This window comes from Nyctereutes procyonoides, unplaced genomic scaffold (assembly GCF_905146905.1).
Source record: "Nyctereutes procyonoides isolate TBG_1078 unplaced genomic scaffold, NYPRO_anot_genome, whole genome shotgun sequence".
Taxonomy (NCBI): domain Eukaryota; kingdom Metazoa; phylum Chordata; class Mammalia; order Carnivora; family Canidae; genus Nyctereutes; species Nyctereutes procyonoides.
The window spans coordinates 3,057,498-3,076,102 of record NW_026575121.1 but is presented as its reverse complement, the minus strand read 5'-3'; the positions used below and the strand labels follow the sequence as shown (position 1 = coordinate 3,076,102).

At 34.8% G+C, this 18,605-nt stretch overlaps 2 protein-coding genes across 3 annotated transcripts in view; one reads left to right on the top strand and one right to left on the bottom strand.

Moving 5' to 3' along the window:
* Nucleotides 1–18,605, top strand: part of RB1 (RB transcriptional corepressor 1) — a 140,246-nt gene that overhangs the window by 73,945 nt on the left and 47,696 nt on the right. The gene's annotated exons all lie outside the window — the stretch shown is intronic.
* Nucleotides 16,009–17,965, bottom strand: LPAR6 (lysophosphatidic acid receptor 6). Its single transcript, XM_055335861.1, has 2 exons — nt 17,801–17,965; nt 16,009–17,635 (listed from the first exon to the last, which is right to left on the bottom strand). Exon 2 carries the CDS (start codon nt 17,334–17,336, stop codon nt 16,299–16,301), a length of 1,038 nt encoding a protein of 345 aa, XP_055191836.1. The 5' UTR covers nt 17,337–17,635; nt 17,801–17,965; the 3' UTR covers nt 16,009–16,298.

Genomic DNA, 18,605 nt, shown 5'->3' with positions numbered 1-18,605 from the left:
ACAGTCTTTAATCTGTGCCTAATCTACAACACCCTTCTGAGTAGGCTACCTGATGTCCCATGCAGTAAAAGCTTTTTCCACTCTGCCTGGTGGAAATCAGAACTCTTCTTGGCCCAGTGTCAGCTTCTGGAATGATTCTGCCTTTCCAGTGGTTTTTTTCCTTGACTCTGGGTAGTTTCTATGCTCCGGTAGACTTGAGCTTAACCATCTGCAGGTCCCTGAAGCTCTCTCTTTGCAACTCTTTCCTTTCTGTGTAACTCTTTCCTCTCTGATGTCCTATCCAACTAATTTTAGCTACCTTGGCTTCCTTGAATTCTGAACTCTGTTTTTTCTGCCAGGGAGACAGACTTTGGGTTTTATTTAAATTTATTCTCTTTGCCTTGTAGCCTGGCAGCTCTCTCCATGCAGTAAACTGAGGCAGTGGTTGGGCTTTACCATTTGTTTTCTTTCTCTCGGGTATTACTGTCCTTTTCTACTTGTTGTTCAATGCAGAAATCTATTGTTTGATTTATGTTGTTCAATTTTTTTAGTTGTTTAAGACAAATCCTATTTGTTCTTTCATCATCATAGCTGAAAGAGTTATACATAGTATTTACTCATAACATTTTTGTAAATATGTATATTTAAGGACAATTTAGGATACCCTAAATATTTCTATTTTCCTGTATTAAATGCATCATATATTCTGAATAATACTGTTTCAGAGGAGTACTTACTATATGGAGATCATAGAAGTAGTAGTTATTAACTATTGTTTTAATTTTAATATGTCACAAGAAAATTGAATATCCTTTAATTTGTTGCTGAATAAAGCTGACTCGTTAAAATGGATTCTGTCTTAATACTTCCTGTAGTCCCCAAACATTTGCAGATTTCTTCCTTCAGTTACTTGTGTATTTGGCCAAACCACTTTTACATAGAAAAGATGTAAAAATTTCTCTTTTATTAGTTTTCCGAATTTTAAATGAAGGCCTGTTTTACATAGCAGCACAGTTACAATGAATAGCTTATATTTTTTTAGAGTCTCAATTTGATGACAAACTTTTTAAGGTTCTTCAGTGTTCTTTTGAAATGCCAAACTTGACAGGAAGTGAACACAAAAGGCAGAAAAGCCTGTGGCTCTGAAAAAGCCAAAAAGGATATCTGTTCTATATTTGTATGGTAGGTCATTAACCTCTGGTGCACTTTACACAAAGGTTTTAGTATCTACATTAGACATTGTTTTTTTTTTTTTTGTTTTGTTTTAAGTTACATTTTACTGAGAGCTTTGTCTCAGGAAGATGAGAGAACTGTAAGATAACGATTAAGTCAGTCGTGTAAAACACTTTTCTGAGATTATGAGTAAGGATGATGAAATAATATAATGCCATATATTGTATTTATACAGTAATCATGCTCTTATAATGGAAAATATTTTATGTTGGATAATTTTATTTTTCCTAAGATTTTATTTATTTATTCTTGAGAGACACAGAGAGGAGAGAGAGAAAGAGAGGCAGAGACACAGGCAGAGGGAGAAGCAGGCTCCACTAAGGGAGCCCAATGTGGGACTCCATCCCAGGATCCTGGGGTCACCCTGGGCCAAAGGCAGATGCTAAACTGCTGAGCCACCCAGGGATCTCCTATGTTGGGTAATTTTAAAAGCTCTTCATGAGTTATTTAAAATAACCATATATTTATTTTATCTTTATTTATTTTTTTTGCCAGCAAGAGAAAATCTTTTTTTTTTTTTTTTTTTTTTTTTTTAGAATTTTAAAAGTCTGATTCTTTCTGAAAGTATAACTAAGGCTTTAACCTTTCTCACTCTGACCCAATGTGTTCCTAATTTCTTGCCCTTAATTCCCATAAATGACTAGTAGCTTCTTAAGATTAAGGAAAATTGGTTTTATTAATCAAAACTGAAATTATTATTTTTGTTCTAAATACAGCTTTGCTTACCAATATCTATATTTTTACATTACTTTTCAAGTGATCCAGGCTTAAATACTGAGTATTCTTTCCTTCTTTTTCTCTATGGTTAGATACAGAGTCTTATAATTAAAATATATATATATATATATATATATATATACATACACACACACATGTCTCTTAGATTAATTATATTGTTTTAAAAGTTTTATTTTCGTTTACATTTAGGCTCCTGTTTGATCTCCCAGCTTTGCTCCTATTCTCCATTTAAGCTTTGGTGCCCAGTTAATATTTCTAAATGCTTATTCATGCCGTGCTGCTGTTTAAAAACCTACAGTAGCTCCCTGTTGCCATTCAGAAAAGTTTAACCTCTTTTCTCTGGTTGTGGAATCTGGCCCTTCCCCGCCTCCCTTCACTATTCCTCACTCACTATAGCTAGAGAGTTCTTTGATCTGTGGAGCAAACCGCATTTATCCAGTGACAGATACAGCTGCCTAAAGTGGGATATGGAATTAGAAGACCTGGTTTTAGGTCATGACTCTTTCATGTGCTAGTTAGTATTTTTGTCTTAGTTTCTTGCTTTGTAAACTGAGATAGACCAAAAGATTTGGGTTCTCCTAATTCAAATATTTTATGTTTCTACAAAATGATTTAAATGTTAAGAATTATTCGCCAATACTGAATGTAGATCCATATTCCTTTAGATTGCTTCACAATTTATAAAATATTGAAGAAAGATTCTTTATAAAAAGGTTACACAGAGGTCTCATTTCCCTGTTCTCCTTTAGCTCAGTTTTCCCCAGTTCTTTTTGGGCTACACCTGGTATTCTGTTCATCAGATATTTTAAAGGACTTGTACTTATCTTTGTGAGATATATAATGACATGGAAAATAGTCACCTTAAAGGAGATTGGCACCTAGTGGAAAAATAAATTACTGTAGTATATTATGAAATAAGATAAGCCACGAGGATCAGATGAGTAATTATATGTAGGTGGGAAAAGACTTGCAACAAATGTAGAAATGTGGAAAGACACAGAAGTAGGAAAACCTGAAATTAGACACAGTGGGGGAAATTATGGCCCAGCTTCAGCAATTGTAGATGAGCAATTGTAGACTAATTTAGTCTTAAAGTTAGAGATTTTTTTTTTAAGTAAGAGTTTTTAATCTTGTTAGAAATGGAAAGCTAGTTCTATTAGTGAATGAAATACTCTACGAAAGTAAATGTACCATTTAATTTTATGCACTAATTAAAAATGAAGTGTGTGTGTATACCAAAAATACTTGTCAAATTTAATTCTCACAAATCCTTTGAAGTTGTTAAAAGTATTTTCATTTTATAAAAGTGGAAACAGGCTTAGGAAAGTTAAGTAATTTGTCTAAGATCACCCACTTGGCATTTGAACCTCCAGATTGGTTTGATTCTAAATTCCATGTTCATCTAGTAAAGTGCTCCTCTCATTGTGCTGCATTATTTCTGTTGATTCACACTGTTTTTATTACCACTATAACATGTAGTCAGGGATATGAGACATTATAAAAGGCAACAGTATAAATAGTTTAAGTGAGAAAATTATATATATATTTTTTACCTTGAGTAACAAAGTTAAGTGTTTTGCCCAGAAGCTAGTTCATTATAGGAAGGGGGGGAGGTAGGATTTGTGGACCAGTTCCTTTGTGCAGTGCACTGTCATTATTGGTCTACTGAATCCTTTAGGAAGAAAAGATTAAAAAAAGACTTTATAAAAAAGACCAAGTTTCATTTTAAAAGAAAGTACTAGTGTGCATATGTGTTTGTTTCACACAACTCTCAGAAATGAGATTTTAATATAATATATTTTTAGAATTCATATTAATGTATGGTTGATGAAATTAGGTATTTGGAGCAACAACTCAAGGATATTAGAGATAAAAATGAATTATAACACTAGGTCTATTTTCATAGACTGAAATGTTAGAACTGAGTTTTCTCTCAGGAGTTAATAAGCGATCCCAGTATGCCTAAAGTCTTCTATAAGAATGAAAAAAGGTAGAGCCTGAAAAGGGAAAGTAAAGAAAGGCAATATTGTAGAATAAAACTTTTGATAGTATCCTTGTTTCCTGCTAGTGGACTATTTTAGGGAAAAATTTAAAAATACAGATATTCAGAAAAAGCACAAACAAAAATAAGGTTAGTAAATTTATATGAATATCCACTGAAATATGAATAGATGATTATTTAAAAAGATCTAAGAATATAAGCTCAATTTAGTAAATTAATTCCATTTCTTCATAATTGTTGAGAATCAATGAGACATTAAAATGTTTTTTTATATGGTTTCTCATATGTTAAAAAACAATAAATGGAAAACCCTAGGTAACTGAGGTGTGACTATTATAAATTAATACAAGGGTGTGTGTATGAAGTGTGTGTGTACTCCTGTACTAAATGCTGGTGTGAGCCTTGAGTTCTTGATCCAGATCTATTTATGGTTTTAAACATAAAACCTTTCCCTTATCTAAACCTTCACTCAAGTGCCTTCTAGTCTTGTATCCCATGTTTGACTATTCTATTCTTTTCTCTATGCATTTGCCTCCTTCTTTAATCTTTAGAACACTCCGACATACATGAGTAATTGGTAGCATTACTGTGGAGGAGACTTGTCCATTCATGTCTTCCTTTCTCAACTCTCTTAACATCCATATTATATACGTTTTCCTTGCTCATGAATTGGCACAAGGGACTAAAGAAATCTAGGGACATTAAAAAAAAAAAATCAGCAACTCAGAAATGTCCCCCAGGTGCAGCTCAAAGAAACTAGCTTTAGGCAGTGCTTTTAAAAAGCTCATCACTGGCTTAATTCTTTGGAATCTTTCCTGATCATCATACAGACCTCCATCAAAATGATCCTCACTTACACAGATAACATTTCAGTGTAGAAATCATAATAGTTAATACTTGTATATGTGTGCTGTTACAGGCACTGTTAGAAGTACTGAAAGGTGTTAGTTCCTTTACTTTGTGAAATAGATGCTGTCATTTTCACCAATTCACAGGTGAAGAAACCCAGGCACAGAGCAATTGAGAACCTTTTCCTTATAAGGTATAACTGAACTCCAGCATTATTAAATGTGCACCGTGTGTTTGTTGTTATACTGCAGGTAGAATTTGTTATGCTGCAGGTCCACAAAACTAAGTTGATGGCAGAGCCAGAATTTTAACTCGGGCTGTCTGTGGTTCTAGAGACAGTGTTCTTAACCTCTGTGCTGCCTCATGGTGTATAATAGTTTACTGTTGGATATATGCAGTGTTGTGATTCGTTTCTTTATTCTTGCTTTATCTGTGTTTGTGTGTGTGTGTCTGTGTCACTGTGCTGCAACAAGAGGAATCTGGGCTTTGGAACAACCAGATCTCAATAATTTTCACAGAAGGTAAATAAGGCTATCCCTATTTTACAGATAAGAAAAGCTTGTGTAACTTACTATGTAACTTGCTTTGGTGTGATTATGAACCCATCATGTCTCTGCATCAGGTTTCCTTGTCTGTAAAATGAGGCTAATAGTATTTATCTTCAGAGTTACTGTGAGGAATAAATGAACACTTATGAAAATGGTGCATTTTATTTTTAAAGATTTATTTACTTAAGAGAGAGCACGCAACCCACAAGCAGGGTGATTGGAGGGAGGGGCAGAGGGAGAGGGAGAAGCAGGCTCCCTGCTGAGCAGGGAGTCCACGCAGGGCTCAGAACCCAGGGATCATGACCTGAGCCAAAGGCAGACTCTTAACCAACTGAGCCACCCAGGCGCCCTGAGAATGGTACATTTTAAAAATAGAACAATTGTTAGTTCCCTTCATTCCCTTTCTTCTACTATGCATGATTTCTTAAGAACAGAGAACTGAGAATACAGTTAAACAGTATTGGATCTGTTTATCCTCACTTTCTGGAAGCATGTAGAACTTTTCTCCTGAGGCACTCCCCTCCCCCATTGCCTTTTCAAAATGGAAAAATTCAGGGGAAAAAAGGTGTAACTGAACTCCAGCATTGTTAAATGTGGGCAGTGTTCACTGTAATATCACAGTTGGAATTTGTTATATTGCTTTAGGTATGAATCATGTCAGTAATTACCTGAGGGCAGTGTTAGTTCATTATTCAAGTGCAAACAAGAAGGGAGATAGCAATTGTAGAAGAATAACTCAGAAAGATCCTCTTTGCTTATTAACTTGTGGAAATGGAAGCATTTGTACTCTTGTTCAGAGGGTCTTCTGCAAGGTCATGATGTTAGGAATTTGCTTGAACATAATCTTAGAATTTCAGTCTCTGAACTTGTTTGTAGTTATGGCCTGACTGTAATAGTGAGGAACAGTTCAGGAATCTAGATGTGAAAGAAACAAAAAGTAGAGGTATTTTATGAAATATCTATTTTAAGAAAAAAATGTTTAAAGATTTCATTTATTATTTGACAGCACAAGTGGGGGGAGTAGCAGAAGGAGAGGGAGAAGCATGCTCCCCACCGAGCAGGGAGCCCCATGCAGGGCTCAATCCCAGGACCCCAGGATCATGACCTGAACTGAAGGCAGATGATACTTAACTGATGGGTGCCCCGAGATACTTATTTTAATCAATATAATTTCTAAATTCCTCTAGCAAAATAAGGCTATTACTAATGAGTTTAGTAAAATTTTAGAAACTCTAGAGCAGTTGTTCCTAAGTCATTTAATAAGTTCAAATTCTTTTCATAATAAAATAAAACCAACTTTTTGATATTTATCTTTCCCAAATATTTATGTCATATTCTTAAAACTCTGAACTGTCCCAACCTAGTCTGTTTCAAAATGCATGTCAGAGGCCCCTTGGGTGTGTGATTTTATTATTTTACTGATTGGTTCTTCATATTTTCTACTATTGGCAGAAATAGCCAAATATCTAAAGTATCTAAGATGTCTTCCTGTAAGTGTTGATTTAGAGCTGATAAGAAAATGTAGAATAGGAAACAGCTGGATTTATTTCTCTTTCAAAAAAACCTTTTGTTCTTCTTGCTTAAGTTTCAGTGTTTCTTGCCTCTGTTAAAATATAACATAATTTTTCCTTAAGATTCGATTATACTCTTTAAAAATTCTTTAAAGACTAACAGAAATCTGTCTTGCTATTTTTTATTTAAGTTCATTTTTAGAGTTCATTTTAGAGAATATTTGGTCATTTTTATCTTTAATAAATTAATAAAAACTTGTTTGTTTTTATTAATATCTGATTATTAGATTTATTCTTTCTATGTTTTAAGATAATTAAATTTTTTATTTGCATATTAAGTAACACTAACTTTTATAACTAAAATCTTGTCATTTTGGTTTTTTATTTTAAGCAGTAAAAATGAGAAAGATGGAAAAGTAAAATGATTCCTGTTTTACCAATACATGAATCCTAAACAAAAATGAACATAGGATTCCCTAATCCAGTACTGAACTCTTAGAAATATAAACTTGTTCTTAAAAATACAAACATTTGCATTATCTTTGTAATCAGGCATACTGGACACTTTCAGTACTATGGACTCTTAAACCAGGATCTAACTCACATATTGAAACAAGGTCTTCTGAAAATGAACTTTCCACAGTCCAGTTTCAAGGGAAGAATAAATGGCTTGGGTGGATAGAGATTGCCATGATAATTCAAAAATGATATACCTGACCTTTTTAATTATTTCTGTGGGAACAACAACCACTTTTTCTATGATCTTTTACAGACAAACTATTTGTAATTGTCCCTTCCTGTTTTTTATACATGTCCCTATTTTCCCTTCTCTTTATATCAAAATTATTTGTGTTTCAATCTAAATAAGTCTTGTAAGACCACAACACAAAATATAGCAATTTTTACCCAACAGTTTTGAATCCAGTTATTTTGGCCATCAGCAAAAATCACAAATGTGATATATGACCCAAAAGGTATAATTTCTAGTGCTGTTTTAATACTCATTTTTATTTAAATAAACTGTTTCTTTTTTATCAAGTACTATTCATAAAATCCTTTCCCCTAGAAAGCCTAAATTTAGTCTAGTGTGAATATTTTACATTCATGTAATTAAATAAAAGTTATTTTAAAGTAAAGAATTGTAATAAATTGATTCATAGGTTTTTATGACCTGTTAAAATATGAGCTAACAATGATTAAATAGTTTAAGAGATTATCATTTTTTAAAGAAAAGTTATTTTATTCATAATAAAAGGTTCACGTTGTTTTGATGAAAAAGCCCTTTGCATATTATTTTTCAGCAGCAGTAAAAGAGTTTAAGTAGTATAACATTTTCTTGTGTAATTTACATTGTGCAATTGCTTTTGAAAAATGGGAATATTTCTGGTTCAAAGTAGCAAGCTAACCACACACCTTTACCTCCTTTCCTTCCTCAAAACCTCTCTAGAAGGTACAGAAAAGAAAAATAAACACACGAGGGAGTGAAATCCTGCAATACTGAGACTATAAAGGAGAAAAATTATGGAGGGAAGTTGAGGGGTTGATTCAGCTTTGAGGATAAAAAGTAAATGAGGACTATATTGAAGGATACAACAAAGTAGAGAAAACCACAGCTCTCCATACACACAGGGAAGGGCTCTGGTGAAAGTGGGAGTCAGTCTCTAAGCTCAAAGTAGCAGATATAGAGAGTAAGGCAGTAATCAGGAGAGATTTTTAAACTGCTGTCTGCCGGTAGCTCTTGAACTTGAGCATGCATCAAACCACCTGGAGGGCTTGTTAAAACACAGGTTACAGATTGCTGGGCGCAACCCCAAAGTTTCTAGGGTAGGGTCCAAGAATTTATATTTCTAACAGGTTTCCATGCAATGCTGATGTTTCTGGTCTGGTTGCTACATTTTGAGAACACCGGTCCATGAAGTATTTCAGCCAGTCCCCCACCTCAGTCCTATAGGAATCAGGAAAATGCGCATTCCTCTGTACTAATGAATTAGAAAAGATGCCCCTCCGGATACAGCTTCCCTTGGTGTGGTATGCAGAATTTATGCTGAAGCCCTGTGCTTTTACGCAGTGCACAAACTATAAGATACATGCCTGGGCCCACCCCAACTGTTGTACACACACACACACACACACACACACACACACACACACACACTCACACAGTACATATAGCTTCCTGCTTGGTGTGTAAGAAAAGCAGACAGAAAATGAGGTAAATCTATAAATAAGGTAAATCTATAGACTTCTATAACATTTGAATAAAAAAATGGGACAGGAAAAGTACTTCTGCTTAAGAAGAAAATGCATCAAACCACTTTGTTGCAAGCTTATATTGCCCTAATTTTGGCATTTTTTGGATAACCTCAGTTTAATATCCATCCCCCAAAGAAATACAAGATTAAAAAATTTTTTTTTTCAGAACCTTTTTTTTTTTCAGAGACTTCCATTGGAAAAGGTTCATAGGTCCAAGCAGGATAAATGAATGTGGATACATATTGATGAAAAATTCAGAATTCAAAAGGTAATAAGAAAATTATAAAATTTCCAGCAAGAAAAAAGGAAGTTATTTACAGTGGAATAAGATCCAGATCAACGTCAAAGTTCTTAGCAGCAGTAGTGGATGTCTGATAACTTAGAATTCTCTATCTAGCTTACATGTCAAACAGGAGGGTAAAATGAAAAGAATTCTCAGACATGTAAGGACTCAGAAGGTTTATCTCTTAACTATTCTTTTTGAAATAAAATTATTAGAGAATTTGGTTTAGCAAAGTAAAAAAGAAATCCAAGAAAGAGAAATTATGGTATCTAAGAAAGAGTGAAACAGGATTGCAGAGAGAAAAAAGTGGGAAAAATTCTAGGATACAACAGGCCTAGAAAATAGTTGCTCCAAAAGAGAAATCCATAGTTGCATAAAGAGTGTCTTGAATGCAGTGGTTTCCTTTAACAACTCTATAACCTCATCTAAAGGTGGGAGTTCAGTAAAGCAAGTTTAGGTAATAACTGCAAGAGTTGAATTCTTGTGTCAGAGTAGTATTGACAAAGGAAAATTTGCTTCCTTTCCTTGGGCTTTTGAAGAATGAGGAGAACCATACATAGGTTTGATGATAAAAGAGGCAGTCTTTATTTTCTTTACATTTTTGTGTGTAAAAATAGGACATTTATTGCAACTACATTGATAAATACCCAGAGTGAGTAGTGTATAAGCAAATACGTATTGGTTATTAAAAATTAATCTTCAGGGACACCTGGTGGCTCAGTCAGTTAAGTGGCCAGCTCTTGATTTTGGCTCAGGTCATAATCTCTTGGTTTTGGGATCAAGTGTTGCATGGGGCTCAACACTCAGCCGGGAGTCACTTGAACATTCTCTCTCTCTCTCCCTGTTCACTCTCACTGTCTCTCTCTGATAAATCTTTTTTAAAAAGCTTCAAATCACTGCATTGTATACCTGAAACTGTTAGAACACTGTATGTTAATGATACTGGAATTAAAATAAAAATAGTCGCAAGGAAAATAATTAATATTTGGTCTGATGGGTGAATCATATTTAACTTGTTCTTAACTCTAAGCCCTTTCCTTCCAATCCCTGCCCCCTCTAGTTCAACCTATGTTAGACACTATAAAAAATACAAAGAGGTACAGAACATAATCCCTTTCCTCAAGGATCTTGATGTGTCAGGAAGATAAAAAAGATAACTAAAAAGGGACCGACGCCTGGGTGGCTCAGCGGTTGAGCATCTGTCTTCCGCTTAGGGTGTGATCCTGGAATTCAGGAATTGAGTCCTGCCTCAGGCTCCCCTCACTGAGCCTGCTTCTCCCTCTGCCTAAGTCTCTGCCTCTCTCTGTGTGTGTCTCTCATGAATAAATAAAATCTTTAAAATAAAAAACAGTAAAAAAAAAAAAAGGTACAGATAGTAGCATTATCAAAGATTTTGTTTACAAGTTGAACTGGCCCTTGGAAGATGAAAAGGATTTTTATCAGAGAAGAGGGGCAGAGTGAGTTTTATTGACTGGGTCATGAGATAAAGCCCCCCCTCCCACTAGACTCATGTCCATCTTTTAATAGAACTCCAAGGGTCATTCATTCACCAGATGATTGAGAGCTCTTATGTGTTATGTACTAATATGGATGTAGTTCTAGGTTGTTTTTTTTTTTTCTTTCTCATTCTTGTTGGCTTTAGTTTGTTGACTGTGGACCAAGAAGTGGCACATACAGCCACAGACCACCCACCTGATTATGTAAAGTTTTATTGGAACACAGACACACCCACTCGCTTATGTATTGTCTGTGGTTGCTCTTGTGCTGTAAGGCAGAGTTGAGAAGTTGTAACAGGCCTAAGATACTCACTCTTTGACCCTTAAAGAAAAGGGTTTCTGATTCTGGTGTACAACATTAACGTGCTCCCCAAAGCCTCACGCTCAGATAAGTGTCATAACCTTCAGTATCCTCTCTGTGCTGTTCCTCACTCCTATTCCTTGCTTTTTGGTTTATCTTTCTTACGTTTCTTTTGGTAAAAATAAGCAAATATACATTTGCCTTTTTATTTTGCTTTTTGTTATACCAGAGACAGCATACCAAACGTATTCTCTTACACTACTTTTTTCACTTATGGAAATCTCTCCATATCAGTTCATAGAGCTCTTTCTCATTCTTTGTCATGGCTTCATGCCACTACATTGTATATGTGCCGCAGTGTATTCAACCAGTCTCCTCTGCATGGACTTCTAGGTAGTTTCCAATAGTTACAGTTTCAAATAGTGCTGTACCTTGTATGTATGTTTTTACATTAGTAAAATTATGTCTTCCAAGCAAACAACTAGAAATGAGAATTCTGGCTCAAAGAGTGAATGTGTGTGCGTCTGTGTGTGTGTGTGTGTGTGTGTGTGTGTGTGAGAGAGAGAGAGAGAGAGATTGCCAGATTCCTGTCCTTGAGGATCATACCATTTTCTGCTCCCATCAGCAGTGTATGAATGTACCAATTTCTCCACAAGGGAGAAGTGGTTTAAGTTTACAAAGTGATGACATTAAAATATATCTTCCATCTTTCATCAGCATCATTTCAAAAAAGAAAGGCCATTTGAATGAGAGAGAACATAAAGGATCAGAACAGCTCTTTAAGTTTAATTGAATAAATATATTTCTTATTAGGATTGTTTTCTTTTTGATGAAGACAAATGCCTCTCTACCCTGTAATCAGAGGAATCTTTTTGAAATGCAAATCTGATCTTGTCTCTCCTAACTGGAAATCCTTCAGTGTTTTCCACATCTCTTCAGATCTTAACATGGTCTTATTATGGCCTATGAGTACGTGTAACGTCTCAGCCCTGTGTCTCCAGCCACTTTGGCTTTTAGTTCTTTCGGTGTACGACATTCTCATTCCACGTTCAAGGGTCTTTGCATGTGCTACCATAATTTAAAAAAAGAGATGAGTCAAAAACAAACAACCTCAAGTTCTTATCCCGGCTCTACCTTAACTTGTTATATGACCTTATGCAAGTTACTTGTTTATTTAAATCTTCAGTTAAGAAGACCTATAGGCTCTTTCAGTTTTAAATTGTGTATTTACCAGAAGTCATTTTGATGGGAAGGTTAATAGAACTCAGCATACTCACCCTGTGGCTTTAACTATAACTTGGCTTTAAGTAAAGAAACACACTTGTTTCTCATTCTTACGTTTTACTTAAATTTTAATTATTTCCAAAAATCACTTGATGGGTTGACTGTACATGAGTAAAGTAAGATTGAAGTTTGAAAAGTGATTATTAAGTTCATGAATTATCTCTGCTTCTGGGGTCCTGTGACTTGGATTCTGTTTATGTCACTGCTTTTAGCACTTTAACCACAGTGTGATGAGGATAATTTTGTATTCTTTTAAGGATTTATTGGACTAAATATTTTTTGAGAGCAGGAGGAATGGGAAAGACTTACTAGAGAAGTTGGTCTGGAGTTCATTTCATACTGTTTTATTATCTTGATCTGTTGCCCTGTTTAATTGATCATTCTTTGTATTTTTGTAAAATTGACTGTCAGAAGATGGGTAGCAGATACCAGGTAAAAAAGTTGAAGAAAGATTAAATAGGTAATGAAGAATTAGTGATTTTAGGAGAGTGTATATGTTGATCTCTGGAAAATGTTGCTAATTAAGTAATATTGTCAACCATTAAATACTCTGGTCTATTTAAAGATATTTTGTGTGCTTAAGTTTGTCCATTAGTTCCTTTTAATTTAGAATTAATTTCTTGGAAATCATGTCATAAATGGATAATTTGATTTCCAGATCAGCCCAAAAGCGCTTTTTAAAAACATCTTACCTTAGGATTATGCTAAGATTAATCTAGTAGTAAGCACTGTTTTTTTTTTTTTTTTTTTTTTTTTTTTTGAGAAAGAGCGCATAAGCTTGGGGAAGGGTTGAGGGAGAATCAGACTCCCCACTGAGCAGGGAGCTCTATGCGAGGGGGGGGGGGCTCCATCCCAGGACCCCAGGATCATGACCTGAGCTGAAGCCAGGCACCCACTGAGCCACCCAAGCGGCCACTAAGCACTGTTTATGAAATTTTCTATGTATTTATTCACAAGAGCACCAAGTTACATCTTAAGATCTTAAGAGCCCTTATTTGCATCTGGGGGTGGATTGATCTGTAAGTACTAAAATGTCTGGGTGTTGGGAGGTGGTAAGGATTCTGCTAGGCAATAGTAGTAACTTACTATATTACAAAAGATCAGGTATGTGGTTCATTCATTAGGGGCCCAAAATCACAGAACCAAAAAGCAATTGCTTTAGATATGATGTTTCTCAGTTGGGGATGAGAAGTTTGCTGAAAATCCATTTTATATTTTGTATTCCTCAACTAAGTGACTAATCTTTAAATATCAATATCTATAAGATTCATACCTCAAATTTACTTTCAGTATTTTGAATGTACAATATAAAGTTAAAACTTCTTGAAGCAATGTTTTCAGTTTCTTTAAAGTTTTGTACATGTTTTATGTACAGTACATGATTTTCATATTCTTTTGGTAAATTAGTCATTTAGTTGTTTTTTTTTTTCTCAGAAAATGTCATTTCTGAGTTTAGAACCAATCATTAAGATCCTGGGGAGCTGTTTTCCACACCTAAAAAAATGTTCTCATCTTCTGTTCCTTTGAAGGGCATTAATGTGGAACAGAATAAACCATCTACTCTTTTACAAAGATGTTAAAAACAGTTGGCATGGATTTTTGGGAGGCAGGGGTTGGTACTGTCACTTTAAAGTAATAAAAAGTAAAATTCTTAAGTCTAGTCATACAGGTCTTCTGGGGAAAGAAGAAAGAAAACTCTAAAGTATGTAATTTACTATAACGTACAATGCTAACAAAGGAAAATAACTTTAGTACACTTTCTGTCCATGTAGTTATGCTTTACCCAGGATTTGAAGCTCTAGAAAAGTAGTATTTGTTAGGTATCACATTGTGAAAAATCTTACAAAACTTTTGATTCATCTTTCTGTTGACGAGAGGGCAACAAAAATGTCTCCAGTAATAACAAATATCTAATGACTGTTTTGCTTGTATTTTAAAGTAATAGCCACGCTTTAAGATCTTGCTCACAGATCTTTAAGCCAAGGAAAGTTCTGAGAAATCTGTTATAAACTCCCAGCCCCTTTTTTTCCACAGCATTGTTAGTTGCTTTTCAAGACTGCTAGGTATATTTATTTTCTAGAGAGTAGTATCAAATAAAGGTATACTGAAGGGGCCAGTTGAAGTTGAAGACATTAAGGATATTTATTTTGCTTTTGGTTTATCTAAAGGATACCATAGCTACTTAAAGAAAACCCCCTAGTTATTTTTATTGGAAATGGATTGCTTATGTAGTAAATGACTGTGATTTGTCTGAAATCAGTATAGCCCAGACCCAGAGAACAGCAAAAATCAAATTTAAATCATAAGAGTATATGCCAAAAGTTGTGCTCAGGACTTGAAAAATTAGATTGTAATAATCAAATATATTGAATGCTAAATTTAATCCTATGTCATTTTTCTCAAAAAGCATTCTTTTTCAGTTAACTTTGGAGAACTGCTTGAACTTGAAAGTATATATATGCTGGAAAATGAAAAGTTTTAGTGTAGTTGGTACTTAATTTCTACTAAATTATAGCTTAAATCAATACCTTTTCTGTGTTTAAGAAAATGAGAATGTAGTTGTTCTGAGCTTTTTTGGCCCTGTAATTTTGCTGCTTTTTACATAAGGAACTATATTTTTACTTCATAAATTATTTTGACAGACATTAACATTTTGCCTCCTGGAAAATAATATTTTCTGCTGTTCAGTATTTGACTTTAAATGGTCAAAAGAGAGAAGGGAAGTAATATATTTATTGATCACTTTCTAAGCGCCAAGTCTTGTATTTCACTATATGTGGTATTTCTGATTTAAAATACATATACAAGTTACTTATTGTGACAAAATCTATCTTTAAAATGTATGTCCAAGGGATCCCTGGGTGGCGCAGTGGTTTGGCGCCTGCCTTTGGCCCAGGGCGCGATCCTGGAGACCCAGGATCGAATCCCACATCGGGCTCCCGGTGCATGGAGCCTGCTTCTCCCTCTGCCTGTGTCTCTGCCTCTCTCTCTCTCTGTGACTATCATAAATAAATAAAAATTAAAAAAAAAAAATAAAAAAAAATGTATGTCCAAGTAGTATTTTTTTTTTTTTAATGTACCTAGCAAAACAGCATTTTGTTAGTTTCTTCCCTCTCAATTTTGGTGGCATAGATTATTTTGAAGTTGAGTGCTGTTATATGCAGAAAATGTATCAAAATAATAATTTTAAAGTATACATAGGTATATAGCATATGATTCTTAAGAATTGCTTACAAAGACAAAAGCCTAAATATTATCTGTAAGTGTAACTGCTCGAGATCCCCAAATACTGTTACTGTGTTATTTACAGAAGACATTTTTAGATGTTTTTTCAAAAAACACTCCAAAACACTTGTTATTTAAAATTATTCTCCTTCCTCATTTACGTTATAGCTCAAGAAACATGATTAGCAGTTTCAATTCAGGTTGAAATAGAAATTAGATATATGTTGAATAAAAATATTAAATACTTAAAGTGTTATAAATCATTTAGTTTAAAATTGCTAAGAAATTAAAAAACAGTACACATGGTCGCAACATGATTTAAATCATAGTTTAAAGCTTTGAACAAGTCTTTTAGGGATTTTTTATGAAGAGGAAGGTACAAGTCAAAATGGCTCAGAAAAATAAAATGGTATGTATACAAGCATAGAATACATTTTAATGCCTAACACATCAAATACAATTTTTTATACTATAACTTTAAAATGTCCACGTGTTTCTTTCAGAGGTGGAGAAATAGTTGTCCAAGAAAAAACTGTTCACAGTTGAAGGAACTTAGAGGTTCCCAGTGAAGTCCCAGTGGTTTTATTTCAGGCAGCTTATATTGTAGATTCATTGTCAGATATCTTACATTTTAAGGTCTGCAGACTATGTTGAATGAAGTTCTCTGTACTCTGAACTTCAGAGAATCTGAAGTCACTTCTTTTAGCAGACCAGTTTTTCATCTTTATTGAATTCTGAATTGTGTCCGACGTGAAGTAGTAAATTATAGGGTCAAAGCAACAGTTTGAAACAGCAATGCAAAGAGTGATTGGGTACATTGTCCTTACTGCTGCCACTGCTGAGCAATTAACAAGTGTTTGTGTTCTCATCAGAGAATATAAAATAAGATTGATATTGTAAGGCACAAAACAGAAGCAGAATATGGCCAAATGTACAAAAATCATTTTTAAAACTTTAGTTTTGTTTATTTTGCTTCTACTTAATGTAACAGGTTTATTTAAAGTTCTTAGCACCATACTCGAACAAGTTACGTTTAAAATTAGAGGAATAAAAAATCCCACTATTTCAATGAAAATTACAATCCTTGAGAGATATGTTTTCCATGTGGCTTCTGGAAATTTTTCAAAGCAGGCTGCTGTGGAATTGTTCTCCTGAATGTGGGTGGACTGAAAAAAAACTGCGGGCGCACTTCCTCCTATCACAGTTAGCCACACAGCAATGCATACGAGTTTTGCATTTCGTTTTGTTCTCAGAGTCTTTGACTTAAACGGGTGGACAATTGCCAGAAACCTATCCACACTTATACAGGTTAAGAACAGAATGCTTCCGTACATGTTGGTATAAAAGAGCATCACTGAGATTTTACAAAGTGGATCTCCGAATGGCCAATTCTGTGTTGCAAAGTAAAAAATCCTGAAGGGTAAAGTAAAAACAAAAAGCAAGTCTGACATTGCCAAGTTAATCATGTACGTTGTGGTTTCGTTTCGCACTTTGAGGGTGCAGATGAAAATGTATATGGCAACACAGTTGGATATTAACCCAAGCACAAACACCATACTAAACATGCACCCGTACAAAGTGTACTTAAAGGAGTCGTCATAGGAGCAGCTGGAGCCGTTACTGCTTACCATCATACAGGCACGGCCGCTCTACTGTACCGGAGTCCTTGGGGCAGCTGCAGCCTTTGGTATTCCGATTGTGCCGGCTTTATAACCTCCGGAGTATTTGCAGGTTCTTTGTATCTTTGGGCGATTTTAGAAATACTTCCTTTTTCTTTGAGATCTTGGTAAGAAACATGAAATTCGTTGTTGGCAGAGTTTCCACTTGGTCCTTCGACAGGCAAATCTTTTCTTCTAATCTCCAGAATATCCGTGAATCCAGGGTCTAGGTAACCGTCGAACAACTTTTGAAAAATATAGTCCGTGAAGCCAACCTGTTGGATTATAAATGTAAAGAAAAGCTGGGTTCTGAGTTGGGAATAAAAAGTCTCTTTACGCTCCAGATTATTTAAGCCAAAGGTAGCAATCCTTTTTTTTTTTTTTTTTTGCTTTCAGTGCAGTTTCAGAGACTTAAACATTCCCAGTTTGGTCTCACTTACTTCTTCTTTTAAATGGAGTTTTTCTTTTTGGTATTCCTGCAGTGGATTCCAGATGGTGGTAAGCAGAAGAGTCTTTCAAAGTTTCTGAAATAAATTCCTAGGCGTGTTAGCTCTTGCTGGCTTGAAGCCTTTTCCTCCGTTGCCAGATGTATTGTGAGATGGGCTTTCTCTGAAGTAGAAAAGAAAGGCTTGCTAGATTTGTAGTATGACATCACAGGAAGAAGAGGCTGGGCTTGGACAAAGAAAGGTTTCAGCCCCGTTTGTTTACTGTGCCTTTAATCTGATAATGTGTCTGCTGGGAATATACCTAGGAGGCTTGCAAATGGTCACTGGCTATTCAGCTGAGCCTCTGTCCTTTAACTCTTTTTATGCAGAAATGCCTTCTGGGATGTTGACCACCTTTCCTTTCTTTTATTTCTTTCTATTTGGCAGTAAGAAATCAGTATTAAGCCTGTTTTTCTCTTACTTGATTGCTTTTGTGTTTGGAATATGACTTTTTAAGAAATAAAATGTAGCTGAGAGTGTATTTATAAATGGAAATTGTGGAATCTTTATATAGCATTTTTTTAAAAAAAACTGTTTAATGACTTATGAAAAGAAGAAGCTTTAGGCGTAAAATAGACTTGACTGACCAGTGGTAATTTTGCATCTTTGGCTTCTGTTTGCCATAATTGCTCCTCAAGATTTAATTGGTATGATTGTGAATGGCTCCAATCCTGCATCCCTTCAGTTTTTGATAAGCAATTTTCTAACATTCTTTCCTGTTTCCTATAAAATTGAGTTAATATTTTAGAGCACTTCCAAT